This window comes from Dermochelys coriacea, chromosome 1 (assembly GCF_009764565.3).
Source record: "Dermochelys coriacea isolate rDerCor1 chromosome 1, rDerCor1.pri.v4, whole genome shotgun sequence".
Lineage (NCBI taxonomy): Eukaryota > Metazoa > Chordata > Testudines > Dermochelyidae > Dermochelys > Dermochelys coriacea.
This window is the reverse complement of record NC_050068.2, coordinates 186,913,456-186,928,005: the sequence shown is the minus strand read 5'-3', so window position 1 is coordinate 186,928,005 and position 14,550 is coordinate 186,913,456. Positions and strand designations below refer to the sequence as shown.

Genomic DNA, 14,550 nt, shown 5'->3' with positions numbered 1-14,550 from the left:
GTTGATGCTACTTTTTACCACAAAAAAAAAATATTTGCCCACCACAAAGCACTTAAAATTATTCACGGACTACAATCTAGAACAATGGAGTGAAGGGAGTATATGTTTTTCAAACATCTGCATTAAGGACATTAAGTCAACAGAATGCTAGCTAAACAGGGGACTGGCTTGAAATGCCCTCAGATGCTTCACTAAATCTAGCAAGAAGCCAAACACAAATTGTCTTAAAATAAAAAGTGTAGCATTTATATAGTTGTGCAGTGCATTTTATTTAAAATCAGTTTTTAAAAAAAAAAAAAAATGGAGAAGAGAATACGGCAGCCAGGAGGAAGGAAATGCAAGAAAGTGTCTGAAGAGGAAAGAGGGTTTTATGGTAATTAAAACTGGTTATGCAGAGCATTAAAATTCTGCATAGATTTGCATATTTTCCACCACCTGTTTTGGGGACTGCAGAGCAGGCTAATTAACATAAAGCCTCTGATTAATTCTGCCAGTCACTGAGAGATAATTACAGCATAGGACTGTAAACATTCTGCGCTAGTGATACAGCCTGTTTGCCAACATCTCTCTCAGGAATGGAAGTTTACCATGGCAACCAAGGCAATTTTCTGCCTCCTTTCTCTTAAAAAGGAACATCACTGTATCTCCCCTTCTTTCTAAAGCATCATCACATGTAACTGGGTCCATGTTCTATTTGACTTCATGGAATGCACTATCCCAGTTCTTTAGTATATTGCAATATTGAAACCAGTTTTCAATAAAACTACATCCCTTTCCCCTTTCGGCATGTTGCTTGAATATTGTATTGAAAGGAAGCAGTAGGTTGATTGAAATGCTATGGAGCATTCTGCATCACTCAAAGTTTGAATGCTTTGCTATACCATGCAGATCAATGAGGAGCAAGTAGCCCATCTTATTTTTAAATTACTAGGTATAATTTACTTGATGCTGTAGGAAACCCAAGTGATACACAACAGCAACCTTAAAAATCAATGCTATATCAGCCCCCTATGTTCAGCTTCCAAAAACAGTTTGCAAAGTAATCTATCATTAAAATAAGGCTGGAATCAAGGAACATGCGAGATTATTGGAGTTTGTAATGTAGCATGAGAACTATTTACAACAGCTCACTAACCTATGACACAAAATTATTAGCACCAATGCATTAACCAGCTCCTACTGCTGACTGTCACCCAATCTGGTCTGCAGCTGTGAAACTACTACTACTACTACTACTCAACTTCTCTTTTATTTTACAAACCCAAACAAACATAATTAGAATGGGACAGCTTGCAGCCTGAAAACTATCTTTAATGAAACAGATACTTGATGGAGAATGGGAGAAGGAGGGGCAGTCCTTACCTGTACATTTAAGGACTGAGCAGCAGCCTGTAAACTTGTTCCAGCGAGCTGGACCTACAACACAGTGCAAAGAACTGAGATGAAGTGGAGTAACAGTCATATAAAGCTTTGAAAGATATAACAGACCCCCTAAAGCATTCTGCAGTAGCTGAAAGTAGGGGTAGTGCTAAGAAATATTAGACAAATCCATATGGACCTTGCACAGTGTTATCTGTCCACCTCTTACTGAGAAAAGGTTCTGTCAGTTTAGGACCTCTGGGTGTTGATGTGAATCTGACTCTGAATGGACCATTTTTGGATGGATGAGTCTTCTTTGGGAAATATACTTTTTATGCAGAAATTGCCTAAGTTTTTAAAACAAAAACCGTATTAATCATCTTCCTAACTTCAGAACAGGCATTACCCCAAATATGCATGCTGCATTCACCATGTTCCTTACATCACACAATGGGAATTAACACATGCTGCTGGAACCTCATATACCCATAAAAACTGTTCTCACACATCAATCCACCACCCAAGCTCTCTCACTGTCTCTAAACATTGCAAAAATAAATTGCATATGGAGGACGGGATACCCTTAAACAAGGGGAGCATTGACTGAAGCGTACTCAAACTCAAATTCAACTTTTGAGATTGATTACCTGGTCCAATACTCCCAAGAAAGCATTCGGGGAGAGGCGGGGGGCAGGAAAGTGAAATGAAAGCAACATTCCAGAACTTGGGATTTTTAAGAGCAAGATGAAGACAAAAATATTATGAACAGGAAAATGATTCTCTCTCCTGTTACCACATAACTTATATGTTCATACACTGTAGTCAGCTTCAACAACCCTCTTCATGTTACCATCATCAGCATCATTCCTACTACTATGAAGGAAGAATGTTACGTAATTGCCAATTCTTCCAAAGGGCAGGATTATAGCCTGTAGAATATTTCATCACTGACCATGCTTGAAATCCACTGCTCTACTGGGAACCAGGAAACACATAATGAGTACAAGAAAAAAAAAAAGATCAAATGTGGTATGCTGTCCTTTAAGAAAAAAGAAGACATCCCTACACTTAGATGTGTTGCATGAGAGCAATAACATTTAACTTTACTTGCTTTCCTGTTGGCTCTATGTGGATTGGGGAGCTTTAGTTCAGATCCAGATACAAAAATTCCAAGCCGAGGCAGCTCTCACCATGCAGAGCCATCTCTTGAAATATTTCCTGCCTTCCTGAGTGGGATTCTACAAGATTTTCTGCATTTCCTCTGTCGCCAAGCAAAATCTCTCTAGAAAAGCCCCTCACCCTCAAACGGTTGCAGTTAAGTTTAATTTGCCTCGCCTGTTGTGTTCTGAGATTTCAAAAACATAAAATAGCCCAAACAGCATAATCATAAACTGCTGTCCTAGTGAAATAGCCTGGAGAGAATTATTTTTACCTTTCTCAGCACTAAAGGTTGACCGTACAAACTTAGGTCTCTTAAGTGCAGCCAGCACACACCTGAACATAGACCCTGTTCTCTCTCTCCCCTGCCCCCCCCCTCCTATGCACACACTTTCCTATTAGAGTATTTTATAAGACTGTATCTGAATGGCAAATTGTATTGTATTTGGCATTGGTCAGGTGTAAAGCACTCCATCTTGAGAGAAATCATAGCTGTCACCACTAAGAATTCCTATACTGGAAGACACTAATAGTTCATATCTAAGGTGGCAGCCAGTCTGTCACTGGCCATTGCCAGATGCATCAAAAGAAGGCTTGGAGATTTCTTGAAACTAGAGATTCAAGAAATGCAGCATACATCATCATCACCACCACCACCACAAAAAAAGTTATGGTCCTAGCAACTTTTTAAAAATAATTTTCAGGGCAAGGTGACAAAATACTGTACTGATAAAAAAAGTTATTGATTTCAGACAAGTTCACCTGACAAATGAACATTAAAACAAGCTGTATTGGAAACACAAAAGACCTTCAGAGCTCCTGAATTTGCATACATTATTGACACGCACATTCAGGGTGCCGAGAGCGAAGTGTGCAAGAAAGGCATTCTCAAACAGCCTATTGGTTCAGTGTACTCAAACATTCACACTGTTATTCCATGGGTCCTAGGTAAACCTCTATCCCCTGGAAAATTATTTTGTGACAAAAAAAAGTACTGAATGCTCAATAAAATGGCAGCTCTGCGCTCTTAAAAGTGAACATAAAAGCCTGAGTACCTCAATTATACTATAACAATTGTGTAACCCCAGACCCTGAACACATGGGGTCAGCCAATTAGCTCCAGTAATTTTAAGTTTAAACCTGGTGCCAGGGAAGAGAAAGATATTTGTTCTCAGACCCTAAGTGTGATCAGACACCCTACCTCTGAAGTATAGCTTTGACTCCATAAGAATAGGGGCTGTAGAGAAGCGATGAAGGGAAATAGAAGCCTGAATATCCTAAGGAAAACTCCTCCATGAAATAAAACTTCCTAAAAATCACTCAAAAATTTGTAGAAACATATGCTTGCCTAGTTCCATTATTTTAAGCTTTCCTTGAGCCTGGAAAGCTACAGGAGGATTTGAACTCTGTACTGGTAGCCCTCACTACCACTTCTCCTTTCTTCAACTAGGCATTGACAAGTTCCAGGTCCAAGTTGGGACAGTTATTGGGCAAATATTCTTAAGAGAAGAAACCAAGTCTGGCCTTGTCTTTGGACACCTGTGATTCTAATGGACACATTCCATTAGAGTAAACATTAAATCCTAGTGGCCTGTTCAGTTCCGGAGTATTCATTTCCTACGCCCTTCACCAGATTTTTGAAACACTGAAAGGCATATGGTGTTTTAATTATAGGTACTTTCATCTGTAATATGGCTCTGTGGTGGCATCTGTTATCTAAAAGTTCCCCAAAGAGCTATTTCCCCAATAATAATTCTCAGAGTATTTGAGGCTACAGATCAGTACAATAATTCATGACTAGCCTCCAACGTTTAGCAGGTAGAAAAAAAAAATCTCACATCCTACTCAGGATGACAGTGCTCCCCTGCACTCCTCAGATTTAGTTGCCAACTGTACAGAAAAAAAAAAAATTTTCCCATCCATTTCTTTCCCAAACCACCTCCAGTGTGGAGTGTGTCTTGGTTTTACCTGATGAAGGTGTCCAAGGAAGGCCTGAGCCTGGGCTGTAGAGATTGCCCCTCCAACGGGCACAGGCTGCTTCTGAAAGTCCAAGCCATTTGTCTGTGTGCCTGAAGAGGCAGAAGAAATCACAAAACTGTTGAAAAGGACTCAAAAAGAAATATTAAGAAATTTTAAATTAATTCTTACTGGAGTCTCCTGCTACTCTGGACTTCTAACTCTTAATTCCATGAAACGTCCTCCAATAACAACAAAGGTTTGAGTCTCCCCAGAAATGAAAGCAGCACTGTCACTCCCAGCAATTAATATATACTATGAGCCAGCTAAACATGAGCAATTTCACAGCCCCCTTAATGCTTATCATCTTGATCACCCCTGCTCTATCAGTGCTGACAATGGTTTCACAAGAGGATGCTCTGTAACTGTATGTGCCTAGGGTTAAGCTCATAGTTCAGTTTTGCAAGTACCCTCTACCTAATAGCTTGCTGCTGATGGCAATTTTGAAGTTTAGACTTCTGCGAAAAACAAGGATCACAGTGGTAACACCACACAATACCTACTTCTTTTTCATCAGCAGATCTCAAAGCGCTTCATGTTTAAATGTATTTAAGGTAAAAAAGCATTCTTTTCAAGAAAGCGAAGGGTGAGGGGAGAAGGCAACAGGGAAATGGTAGTGCCACATCTGCATTAGAACATGGGGACATAGTCCTTCTGACAACTATATACCAGTGTTCTGATGAATGTTTGTGCAGAGTCTTGTTACTCTAGATTGCTCTTGTTCTATGACCTTTTATCCACTTTAAAATAAATTAGAACCGATTGCCTCTTTGCACTCTCCCCTCCCTTCCCCCCCGCCCGCCCCCTCTCCCCTCCCCTCCCCCAGAAGGCCTAGAAGAAGGGAAAGCCCAAAAGCTAATGCTGGCACAACTGGTTGAGAGAAATGAAAAGTATTGGAAACATTTTCCAAGATATTGTCAAAGATTTCTCTTCTGCTAAAAAAACAGCTACACCATGGTTTCAGGAATGATTTGTTACGTGAAGGCACTAGAATAAGTATTGTAGACAACTGTTTTAGTACATTGTTGGTATCATTACCACCCACTACAAATCCTCCTTGACTATTGGTGAATATGGCAAGGGATATTTCCAGTTTATAAAACTGCTCCCATGTTCTGTAGCAGATTCCAAGGCCAGAAGGAACCACTGTGATCATTGAATCTGCCCTCCTGTATAACATGGGTCATAGATTTTTCACAAATTCCTAGTGCATATCTTTTTCTAAAAATCCAGTCTTGATTTAAAAATTGCCAGTGATGGAGAATCCACTAGGACCCTTGCTACATTGTTCTAATGGTTAATTACTCTCACTGTTTAAAATGTACACCTTATTTCCAGTCTGAATTTAACTAGCTTCAAATTCCAGGCATCAGCTCATGTTACCTTTCTCTACTAGACTGAAGAGTCCATTATCAAATATCTGCTCCCCATGTAGGAACTTACAGACTAATCAAATCACCAATTAATCTTCTCTTTGATTGATGTCTTTGCAACTATTACTATTTAAAGCATATTTTTCTAATCTTTTAATCATTCTCATAGCTCTTCTCAGAACCCTCTCCAAATTATTGACATCCTTCTTGAACTGTTGCACCAGAACTGGACACAGCATTCTAGCAGCAGTTGCACCAGTGCCAAATACAGAAGTAAAATAACCTCTCTACTCTTACTCAAGATTCCCCTGTTTATACATCCAAGGATTGCATTAGCCCTTTTTGGCAACAGCATCACACTAGGAGCTCATGTTTACCTTATTATCCACCTTGACCACCAAATCTTTCTCAGAATCCCTGCTTCCCAAGACGGAGTCCCCCATCTTGTGAAATATAGCCTACATTCTTTGTTCCTAAAGGTATACATTTACATTTAGGTTATTCAAATGCATATTGTTTTCTTGAGCCCAGCTTACTGAGTGATCGCTCTGTATCAGTGACCTGTCCTCTTCCTTATTTACCACTCCAATCTGTGTGTCATCTGCAAACTTTATCAGTCATACTTTTATGTTTTCTTCCAGGTAACTGATAAAAATGTTGAATAGTGTAAGGCCAAGAGTCGATCCTTGTGGGACTCCGAGAAACATACCCACTTGATGTGATTCCTCATTTACAATTACATTTTGAGACCTATCAGCTAGCCAGTTTTAATGTATTTAAAGTACATCATGTTGATTTTATACCTTTTTAGATTTTTTTCAATCAAAACGAGGTGCGGTACCAAGTCAAACATCTTAAGGAGTCTAAGTATATTACATCAATACTATTACCTTTATCAACCAAACTTATCTCATAAAAAAAGATATGAAGTTAGTCTCAAAGGATCTATTTTCCATAAACCCATGTTGATTGACATTAAGTATATTATCCTCCTTTAATTCTTTATTAATCGAATCCCATATCAGCTGCTCCATTATCTTGCCTAGGATCGATATGAGAATGACAGGTCTATAATTATCCTAATCTTCTAAGAAATGGGGTGACTAAAATGAGAAAAAAAACAATGTGCTTAGATTTGGAGGAAATTTCAGTAGGATCACTTTACTGCTTCATCCTAAAAGCTATCAGATTTTGTCTCCAGGGATGGACAGGTGCTCAACTAATTCATGACTGCCCATGGCTTATTATAACAATCCCTAACCCACTAGCCTCCTTACTGTCCTATGACTACAGTGATATTAACAGGCCACTTCACCTTGAATGGTCCCTTAGAATAAGTGCTAACTACTTATGCTAATCTGTTCGACCTTGTATTTAGCTGAAGGGTTCTGTGTAGCTTGAAAGCTGGTCTCTCTCACCAACAGAAGTTGGTCCAATAAAAGATATTACCTCGCCCACCATGTCTCTCTAATATCCTGGGACCGACACAGCTACACTACCACTGAACACCCTCTCCTGACCCCCATTTTATTTAGATTAAAAATTATGGCTAGCAAACCTGGGTTATCGACTAAGTGAAAGCGATGCAGTTGTTATATCAGCGGACTTAGGCATCACTTTAAAAATCCATGAAAGCAATTATGTCTTATTTTCAGGAAAATCAAGCAGGCAAATAGTTAGGCTTGGGAGGATTCGATTTTATCGGTAAATATCTGTAAGCAAGACACGAGAAGTAATTCTTCCGCTCTGCACTCATTAGGCCTCAACTGGAGTAGCGTGTCCAGCTCTGGGCGCCACATTTCAGCAAGGATGTGGATGTGGACAAACTGGAGAGAGCCCAGAGAAGAGTAACAAAAATGATTAAAGGTCTAGAAAATATGACCTATGAAGGAAGATTGAAAAAATTGGGTTAGTCTGGAGAAGAGAAGACTGAGAGGGGACATGATCAGAGTTTTCAAGTATGTCAAAGGCTGTTAAACGGAGCAGGGAGAAAAAATTTTTCTTAACCTCTGAGGACAGGATAAGAAGCAATGGGCTTAAATTGCAGCAAGAGAAGTTTGGGTTGGACATTAGGAAAAACTTCATAACTGTCTGGGTGGTTAAGCACTAGAATAAATTGCCTAGGGAGGCTGTTGAATCTCCACCATCGGAGATTTTTTAAGAGCAGGTTAGACAAACATCTGGTCTAGATAATTAGTCCTGCCACGAGTGCAGGGGACTGGACTAGATGACCTCTTGAACAGTAGCGTAGCTGGGGGGGGAGCGGGGCAGTGGCCACTCCCTCACTGAGCAGAAGTGGCACCTTTTTAATTCCTTGGTGCCTTCTCAATTTTGACTCACCCGACGGCGCTCCAGATTTTCAGCGGTGGGTCAGGTGGTGCTCCAGGTCTTCAGCAGCCCTTTGGCATCGGGACCTTCACTTGCTCCGGTCTTTGGCAGCATTGCGGTAGCGGGGGGTGGGGTGGGGGTGTCCTTCAGTGCCGCCGAAGACCGGAGCGAGTGAAGTGCTACTGAAGACCCGGAGCACCACCGGGTGAGTGCCAGCTGATAGTGCCTTTATCTCCGCTCCCCGTTTTCTCCACCAGGCTATGCCACTGCTCTTGAGGTCCCTTCCAATTCTATGATTCTGTGATGACTGTTGGGGGGAGGATACACAAATGGGACTTTTGCACACATGTTGTGATGGTCTTTCCATCAGCTGAGGGATTGTTTTATACAGGTGGGTATGGAAAGAAGCATATTTAAACTGTGTCTGGTGAATAAACAGTTCTGAGCCACACTGGAATGCAGCACATTCGGAGTCTTGCATGTTCTATGATGAAGGTGCTGGCTGCCATGTGCCCTAGCAACTGAAGACAGTTCTTTATCAGAGTTTGGGGACTGAGCTGAATTGTGTTGTCTATGCTAGAAAGAGCCACAAATCTATGCAGAGGAAGGTAGGCTCTTGCTGTTACTGAATTGAGATGTGCCCCTATTAACCCTAAGTTTTGCACAGGGGTCAGAGTGGATTTTTGAAAGTTTAATTGAAGGCCAATTCAAGGAAGAAATCTGTGGCCTCAGAAGTTGCCCAAGGCGTCAGTTCCAAGGAGCAGCCTTTCAGCAGCCAATTGTCCAGGTAAGGGAATACTATCTTTCCTGTTGAGCTGTGCTGCTACTACTGACATGATTTTCTAAAGATCCTCGGGGCAGACGACAGGTCAAAGGGGAGCACTTGGTATTGAAAGTGTCCCTGACCAACAGTGAAACAGATATTGTTTGTGGGATAATAGGGATCGCAATACGCATCTTGAAGATTGAGGGCTAAGAACCAACCCCCTAGCTCTATCATCACTGCAAGAGTCACTATTTTGAATTTTTGTGTCTTCACATAGGTGTTGAGTAGCCTCAAATCTAGGCTGGGTCTCCAAACTCCACTCTTTTTTGGTATCAGGAAATACCTTGAATAAATACCCCTGCCCCCTGTGCTGCAAGGGGATTGGTTCTATAGCTCCCATGCATAAGAGTCTATTTTTTGATGAAGCAAGGTCTTATGAGAGGGATCCCTAAAGGAGGACAGTGAAGGGGGATTTGTAGTGGAAGCGTAGTAAAGTAGATGGTGTATCCTGTGGAGATGATCTCCAAAACCCACTTATCTACAGTGATTGTCTCCCAAGCCCGCCAGAAGTGGTAACGGCTATTGCAAAAGGGAAGAAGGCAGGTGGATTGGTGCAGATGAGGACGACGGTAATTCAGGCCCTCGACTAGCCCATCAAAATTGCTGCTTGGAGGTGGAAGGGTGCAAGGTGGAAGGCTGAGAAGTGGACGATTTCCTTCTCTGAAATCTGGGTCTCTTTTGATGCAGTTCACATGGCTCCTGGGAGGTAAGAAATTGAGCAGAGCAGGCTCTCAGAGCCATCTGGGACTTGCTGAGCTTCTTTTTGTAGGTGTGTGTGTATATAGATACCAATACAATGCAAGGCAGCCCTAGAGTCCTTTAACATTTGCAGAGATTCATCCATGTTGTCCAAAACCAACTCAGACCCATCAAAAGGCAGGACCCCCATTGTATTCTGGACCTTTTTTGGAAATCCGGAGAGTTGGAATGAGGAAGCCCCTCTCATAACTACTGCTGTCGTGATCGAATGGGAGGCAATATCAGCAGCATCAACACAGGCTTATAGAAATGTCCTGGCAAGTAATTGTCCCTCTGTAATAAGTGCCTGGAATTGCTCCGTGTTCTGCCAGTAAGTGGTCAACAAAAGAGTTCAGTTTGGTATAGTTTACGTGATAAAATTTTGCCATTAGTATGTGGTAACTGGTGATTCTAAATTGTAAGGAAGCTGAGGAATACGATTTCCTACCCAGTAGGTCCAGACACTTGTGCTACTTTCCACGTTCATTAACTGCATTCGCAAAAAGAAAAGGAGTACCTGTGGCACCTTAGAGACTAAACAAATTTATTTGAGCATAAGCTTTCGTGAGCTACAGCTCACTTCATCGGATGCCTCATGAAAGCTTATGCACAAATAAATTGGTGCCACAAGTCCTCCTTTTCTTTTTGCGAATACAGACTAACACGGCTGCTACTCTGAAATCTGTCATTAACTGCATTGAATACCAAGGAGTTGGGTGAGGGATGAGAAAATAAAAATTTGGAGTCCTTTGCTGGGACATAATATTTCTTACCCGCTCTCTTGCACATAGGCAGAATAGTAGCTGGAGTGTGCCAGAGGACCTTTGCTGGGTCCAGAAGGGCTTTGTTTATGGGCAAAGCTATGCAGGTAAATGAGGTGAATGGAGGATATTAAGCAGCTTATGATGAGGTTCTTTAACCTCCTCAAGAGAGATCTGTAAGGAGTCAGCAAATTCTCTTGACCAGATCCTGGAACTGCTTTAAATCATCTGCCCAGGATGGCAGAGGAGGCACAACAGCTTCATCCGGAGTTGAAAAAGAGATGTTGGCCACAGGAGGGACCTCCTTACTGGCTCTAGCTTCCTGCTCATCAAAGGAGATGTTGATAGCAATTTTGTGCCACAAGTAGTTATAGTTTCAGACACTTCTGGAAAGGGGCCTCCATAGGAGTGATGAGGAGAACACTGAATTGATATTTGAGACACAGAGGCAAGGTCTTCATTAGAATCCTCTTCTTATAAATCACTCTGGAATGGTGGGGCAACTGGAGAGAACTGAAGTGAAACCATCAGTACCCGGTGAACTTCAGGAGATCGATGTTCTTAGTACTGACAGCACATCAGAGCCAAACAGCAGAGAACTAGGTGTCTCAGATACAGCCAGGTCCCGGGGAAAACAGAACTCCTGGGGTACTGAGTGTCTTATCGGTTCAAGTCCGTGGTCTGCATCGAGGTGATGATGATCGAAGGCACTGATGGTTCCGTGGGTCTCCAGCACTCTGAGGGAAGTGTGGTCGGAGCCCAAACCAGCTTCTTTGGTACCAAGGAAGCAGAGGAAGAGCTTTCCTTGCTGCCTCAGTCTGCCAACTGTACCAATTATCTCTCCGGGCCTGAGGCTTTGCAGTCTCTCTGTCTAGCAGTACCCTGGGTACCTGAGGAACCAGCAGCCTCATGGGTACTTGACTGAAGAACAGATTGTGCCAAAGTGGCTGAAGACACTGACAACCTCGGCTTTTTAGAGGTAGATTCCCTACCTGGTGAGCCCAAGGAACAACACTGCATGGGCAAACTGTCCTCGGTTCCTTCTCAGTCACCTCGGCCTGAGACAGAGCTCTGACAGTTGTACCCGTTGAGATTTCTTCAATGTTGTCCTCATTTCTTATTCTAGTAGTTAGAGTAATACTACTACAAATAGTCAGTAAGTAGCAATAATTTTAGCTTTATAGTTTAAAAAAAATAAAAAAAATTCTCTCATATACAGATACTAGTTCTTGTTCACTGGGAGGTTCTGTCCCGTTCTCCCGGCTTCAAAAGTCTGTTGTACAGGGAGGCGATCCTAGTAAGCGATAGGCACTCCCACTGCATCCGTTGCCTCAGGTAACTGCACGTTGCCAAGAAGCGCACCTTCTGTCTGACACTGAAGTCCAGAGCCAGAAAAAACAGGGAGATAAAACTTCATCTTCTCATGATGGAGAGAGCTCGCCAAGCCTGACTTCTGATCCAGGCTAAGGGACTGTACACCAGTCTCCGAGCAAACCAGTCTCCACTATATCAGAGCCCCAAATCTCCAGGGCCTCTAAAAGGAAGACCACAAAACTCCTCTAATAAGTCCTCCAAGGACTGTGCCCAGGGCTCACCAGGCAGGGAATCTACCTCTAAAAAGCCGAGGTCATTGTGGTCTTCGGCCACTTTGGCACCATCTTCAATGCCGAACAACAGACTGATCTATTCCCTCCATCACATACATTGCTGCATTAATCAAACCACGATACGAGACATGAATGGCAGTCACTCGGATACTCCCAGAGTTAGCAATGAAAGATCATTGGTGGATATTGAAGAGACTTATACCAGGAATAATTATTATACTATGCATCTGTTTAGTGCCTTTCAATAGAAGGAAAAGTTTTACAAAAGGTGTACAAATACAATCACTCTTTTACAGATAGGAAAAACTTAGATACAGAAAGTAGCCTAAGATTACACAGCAGTTCATTTATAGAATCAGGACGTCTGATTCTCCTTCTCATGCTCTAGACACCGAATATGCTGTCTCCTTTCTACTTGCATCTCTCTTATAATACACAGATACAATAGACTAGCATCCAGGAACACCGGAAAATTGTAGTTGCAAGAAGATTATGGATTTTGCAATTTTTCTCTTTTCTACAAATTTAAAACATTTATTCAAACATAACAAAGCTTTTATAGTACTCTCCACTGCAGAGATACCATGGAAAGCATGAATCAGAAAACAGTTTCTGGACAAACAGTGGTAGCAATTAAAAAAAAAAACGTTTGTTATGTTCAAAGGCCTAGGAGACAACTTAAAATATTAAAATCTTAACCGCTCTGAAATAATTTACTTCAATGAGCTATGAAGTTTAAAGACTAGGGGTCTGATGACAGTCTTTCTATTGACTTGAAGGACTTTGAATTAAGCCTTAATTTATGTTACTAACATTAAGCATGGCCATCAAAACAACTAGTACAACAGCAGCAAAATGAACTTATTTTTAATGCTCACCTGCTCTTTTCTTCAAGCCTTTCTTCAAGGACCTCTGCTAGACCTCTAAACCAGAACTTTCCTGTTTGTCAAACAGTCTAGGCTGGAATGAGCTTGGGGTCTACCTTGCCTTTTAACCTTCATGTTTGTTCAGTTTCCCCTCTGGGAGGGAAGGATGGTAGAGAAAATTCCCCATATCATTATATGACCATCTAAAAACTGCACTCAGCTGACCTTTGAAATTTCAGATCTGTTTTTAGAATTCTTACAAGTCTATAAGGCATGAGTGTTTGGCTTTAGTTTCTTAAAATACAAATCCCTCCACACTTTCTCAATGCTCTAGGCATATCAGACAACACAATTTCCTGAGCATAATTTCTTTATAGCAAATACAGTTAAGTGCCTTCACCTCCAGCCTGGACGATGGACACAGATTCCAAGGCCAGAAGGGACCAGGTGCGATCATCTAGTCGGACCTTCTATTATAACACAGGCCATAGAACTTCCCGAAAATAAATACTATAGCATATATTTTTTAGAAAAACAACCAATCTCGCTGACTCCTCTGTTCTAAAGCTTCATAAATATAACTTATTAAAAGTGTGTTATAAAATGACCAGACCTCAGTCTTATATTTGGAAATCCAGCAGAGTTATCCAACTTTGCTGCCTGGTTATGCTTTATGTGAGCTGTTGCATAAATGATTAAGCTTACTTGATAATGAAGCAAGATTAATAGATTTGTCAATGTGTGCATATATAAAATAGCTTTGCTTAGAATGTATAATCCTGGTTAAAGATGAATTACAGATTATTCAAATTGTATGCAAGTTCTATTTTTCTTTGGGAACAGACCAGTCTACATGTGCTCAACAAAAAGTCCATAGTCACCCTCCCTACCTTATGACAGCAGTGAGCAGTCACTTTGAGGGCAACCTGGTTCAGTCCCACTGGAAACAATGGGGGACTGCAGCCATCTTTGCAGATGGTAGATAGAGGCTCCTCCAGTAAAGGATGCAAGACATCCCCAATTGTTTCAGTTCTTTCCACTAAACCGCACAATCCTATGAGAGTAGAGCTCCAAGGAAGAGGAAAAGGTGGTTAGGTAAGCGTGAATATATACAGGAAACACTCCTGACAAACCACTATTGTAATTAAATAAACCATTTTTTCTTCCTTAAGGTATCATCTTGCATATTCCCTCTTGTGAGGCTCTACCTGGCAATATATTCCCAGGAAGGTGGGATGAGGCATTCTAATTAACTGTCCCCTCCCAAAGAAAGCATCAAATCAAGATTTGTTAGTCTCTAAGGTGCCACAAGTACTCCTTTTCTTTTCATGTTAGGAGAGAACTGTTGTGTAAATGTGTATACAGGACTCCAGGTAGCAACCCTACAGCTTTCTAAGATGAAATCATTACGGAGGCATCCCATTAATGCTGCCTGAAGCTCTGGTAGAGTGAGCACCAAGACTCTTAGGTACTGACTCCCTAGCTAATATACAACATGTCTCAATACATGGCTTACTC

General features: G+C 41.5%; 1 protein-coding gene across 1 annotated transcript in view; it reads right to left on the bottom strand.

Moving 5' to 3' along the window:
• The window catches only part of POU2F1 (POU class 2 homeobox 1), a 179,357-nt gene that overhangs the window by 64,074 nt on the left and 100,733 nt on the right, over positions 1-14,550 (bottom strand). Inside the window, 2 exon segments of the mRNA XM_038416058.2 lie at positions 1,363-1,416; positions 4,486-4,586. Of these exon segments, the coding sequence (XP_038271986.1) occupies positions 1,363-1,416; positions 4,486-4,586 (155 nt within the window).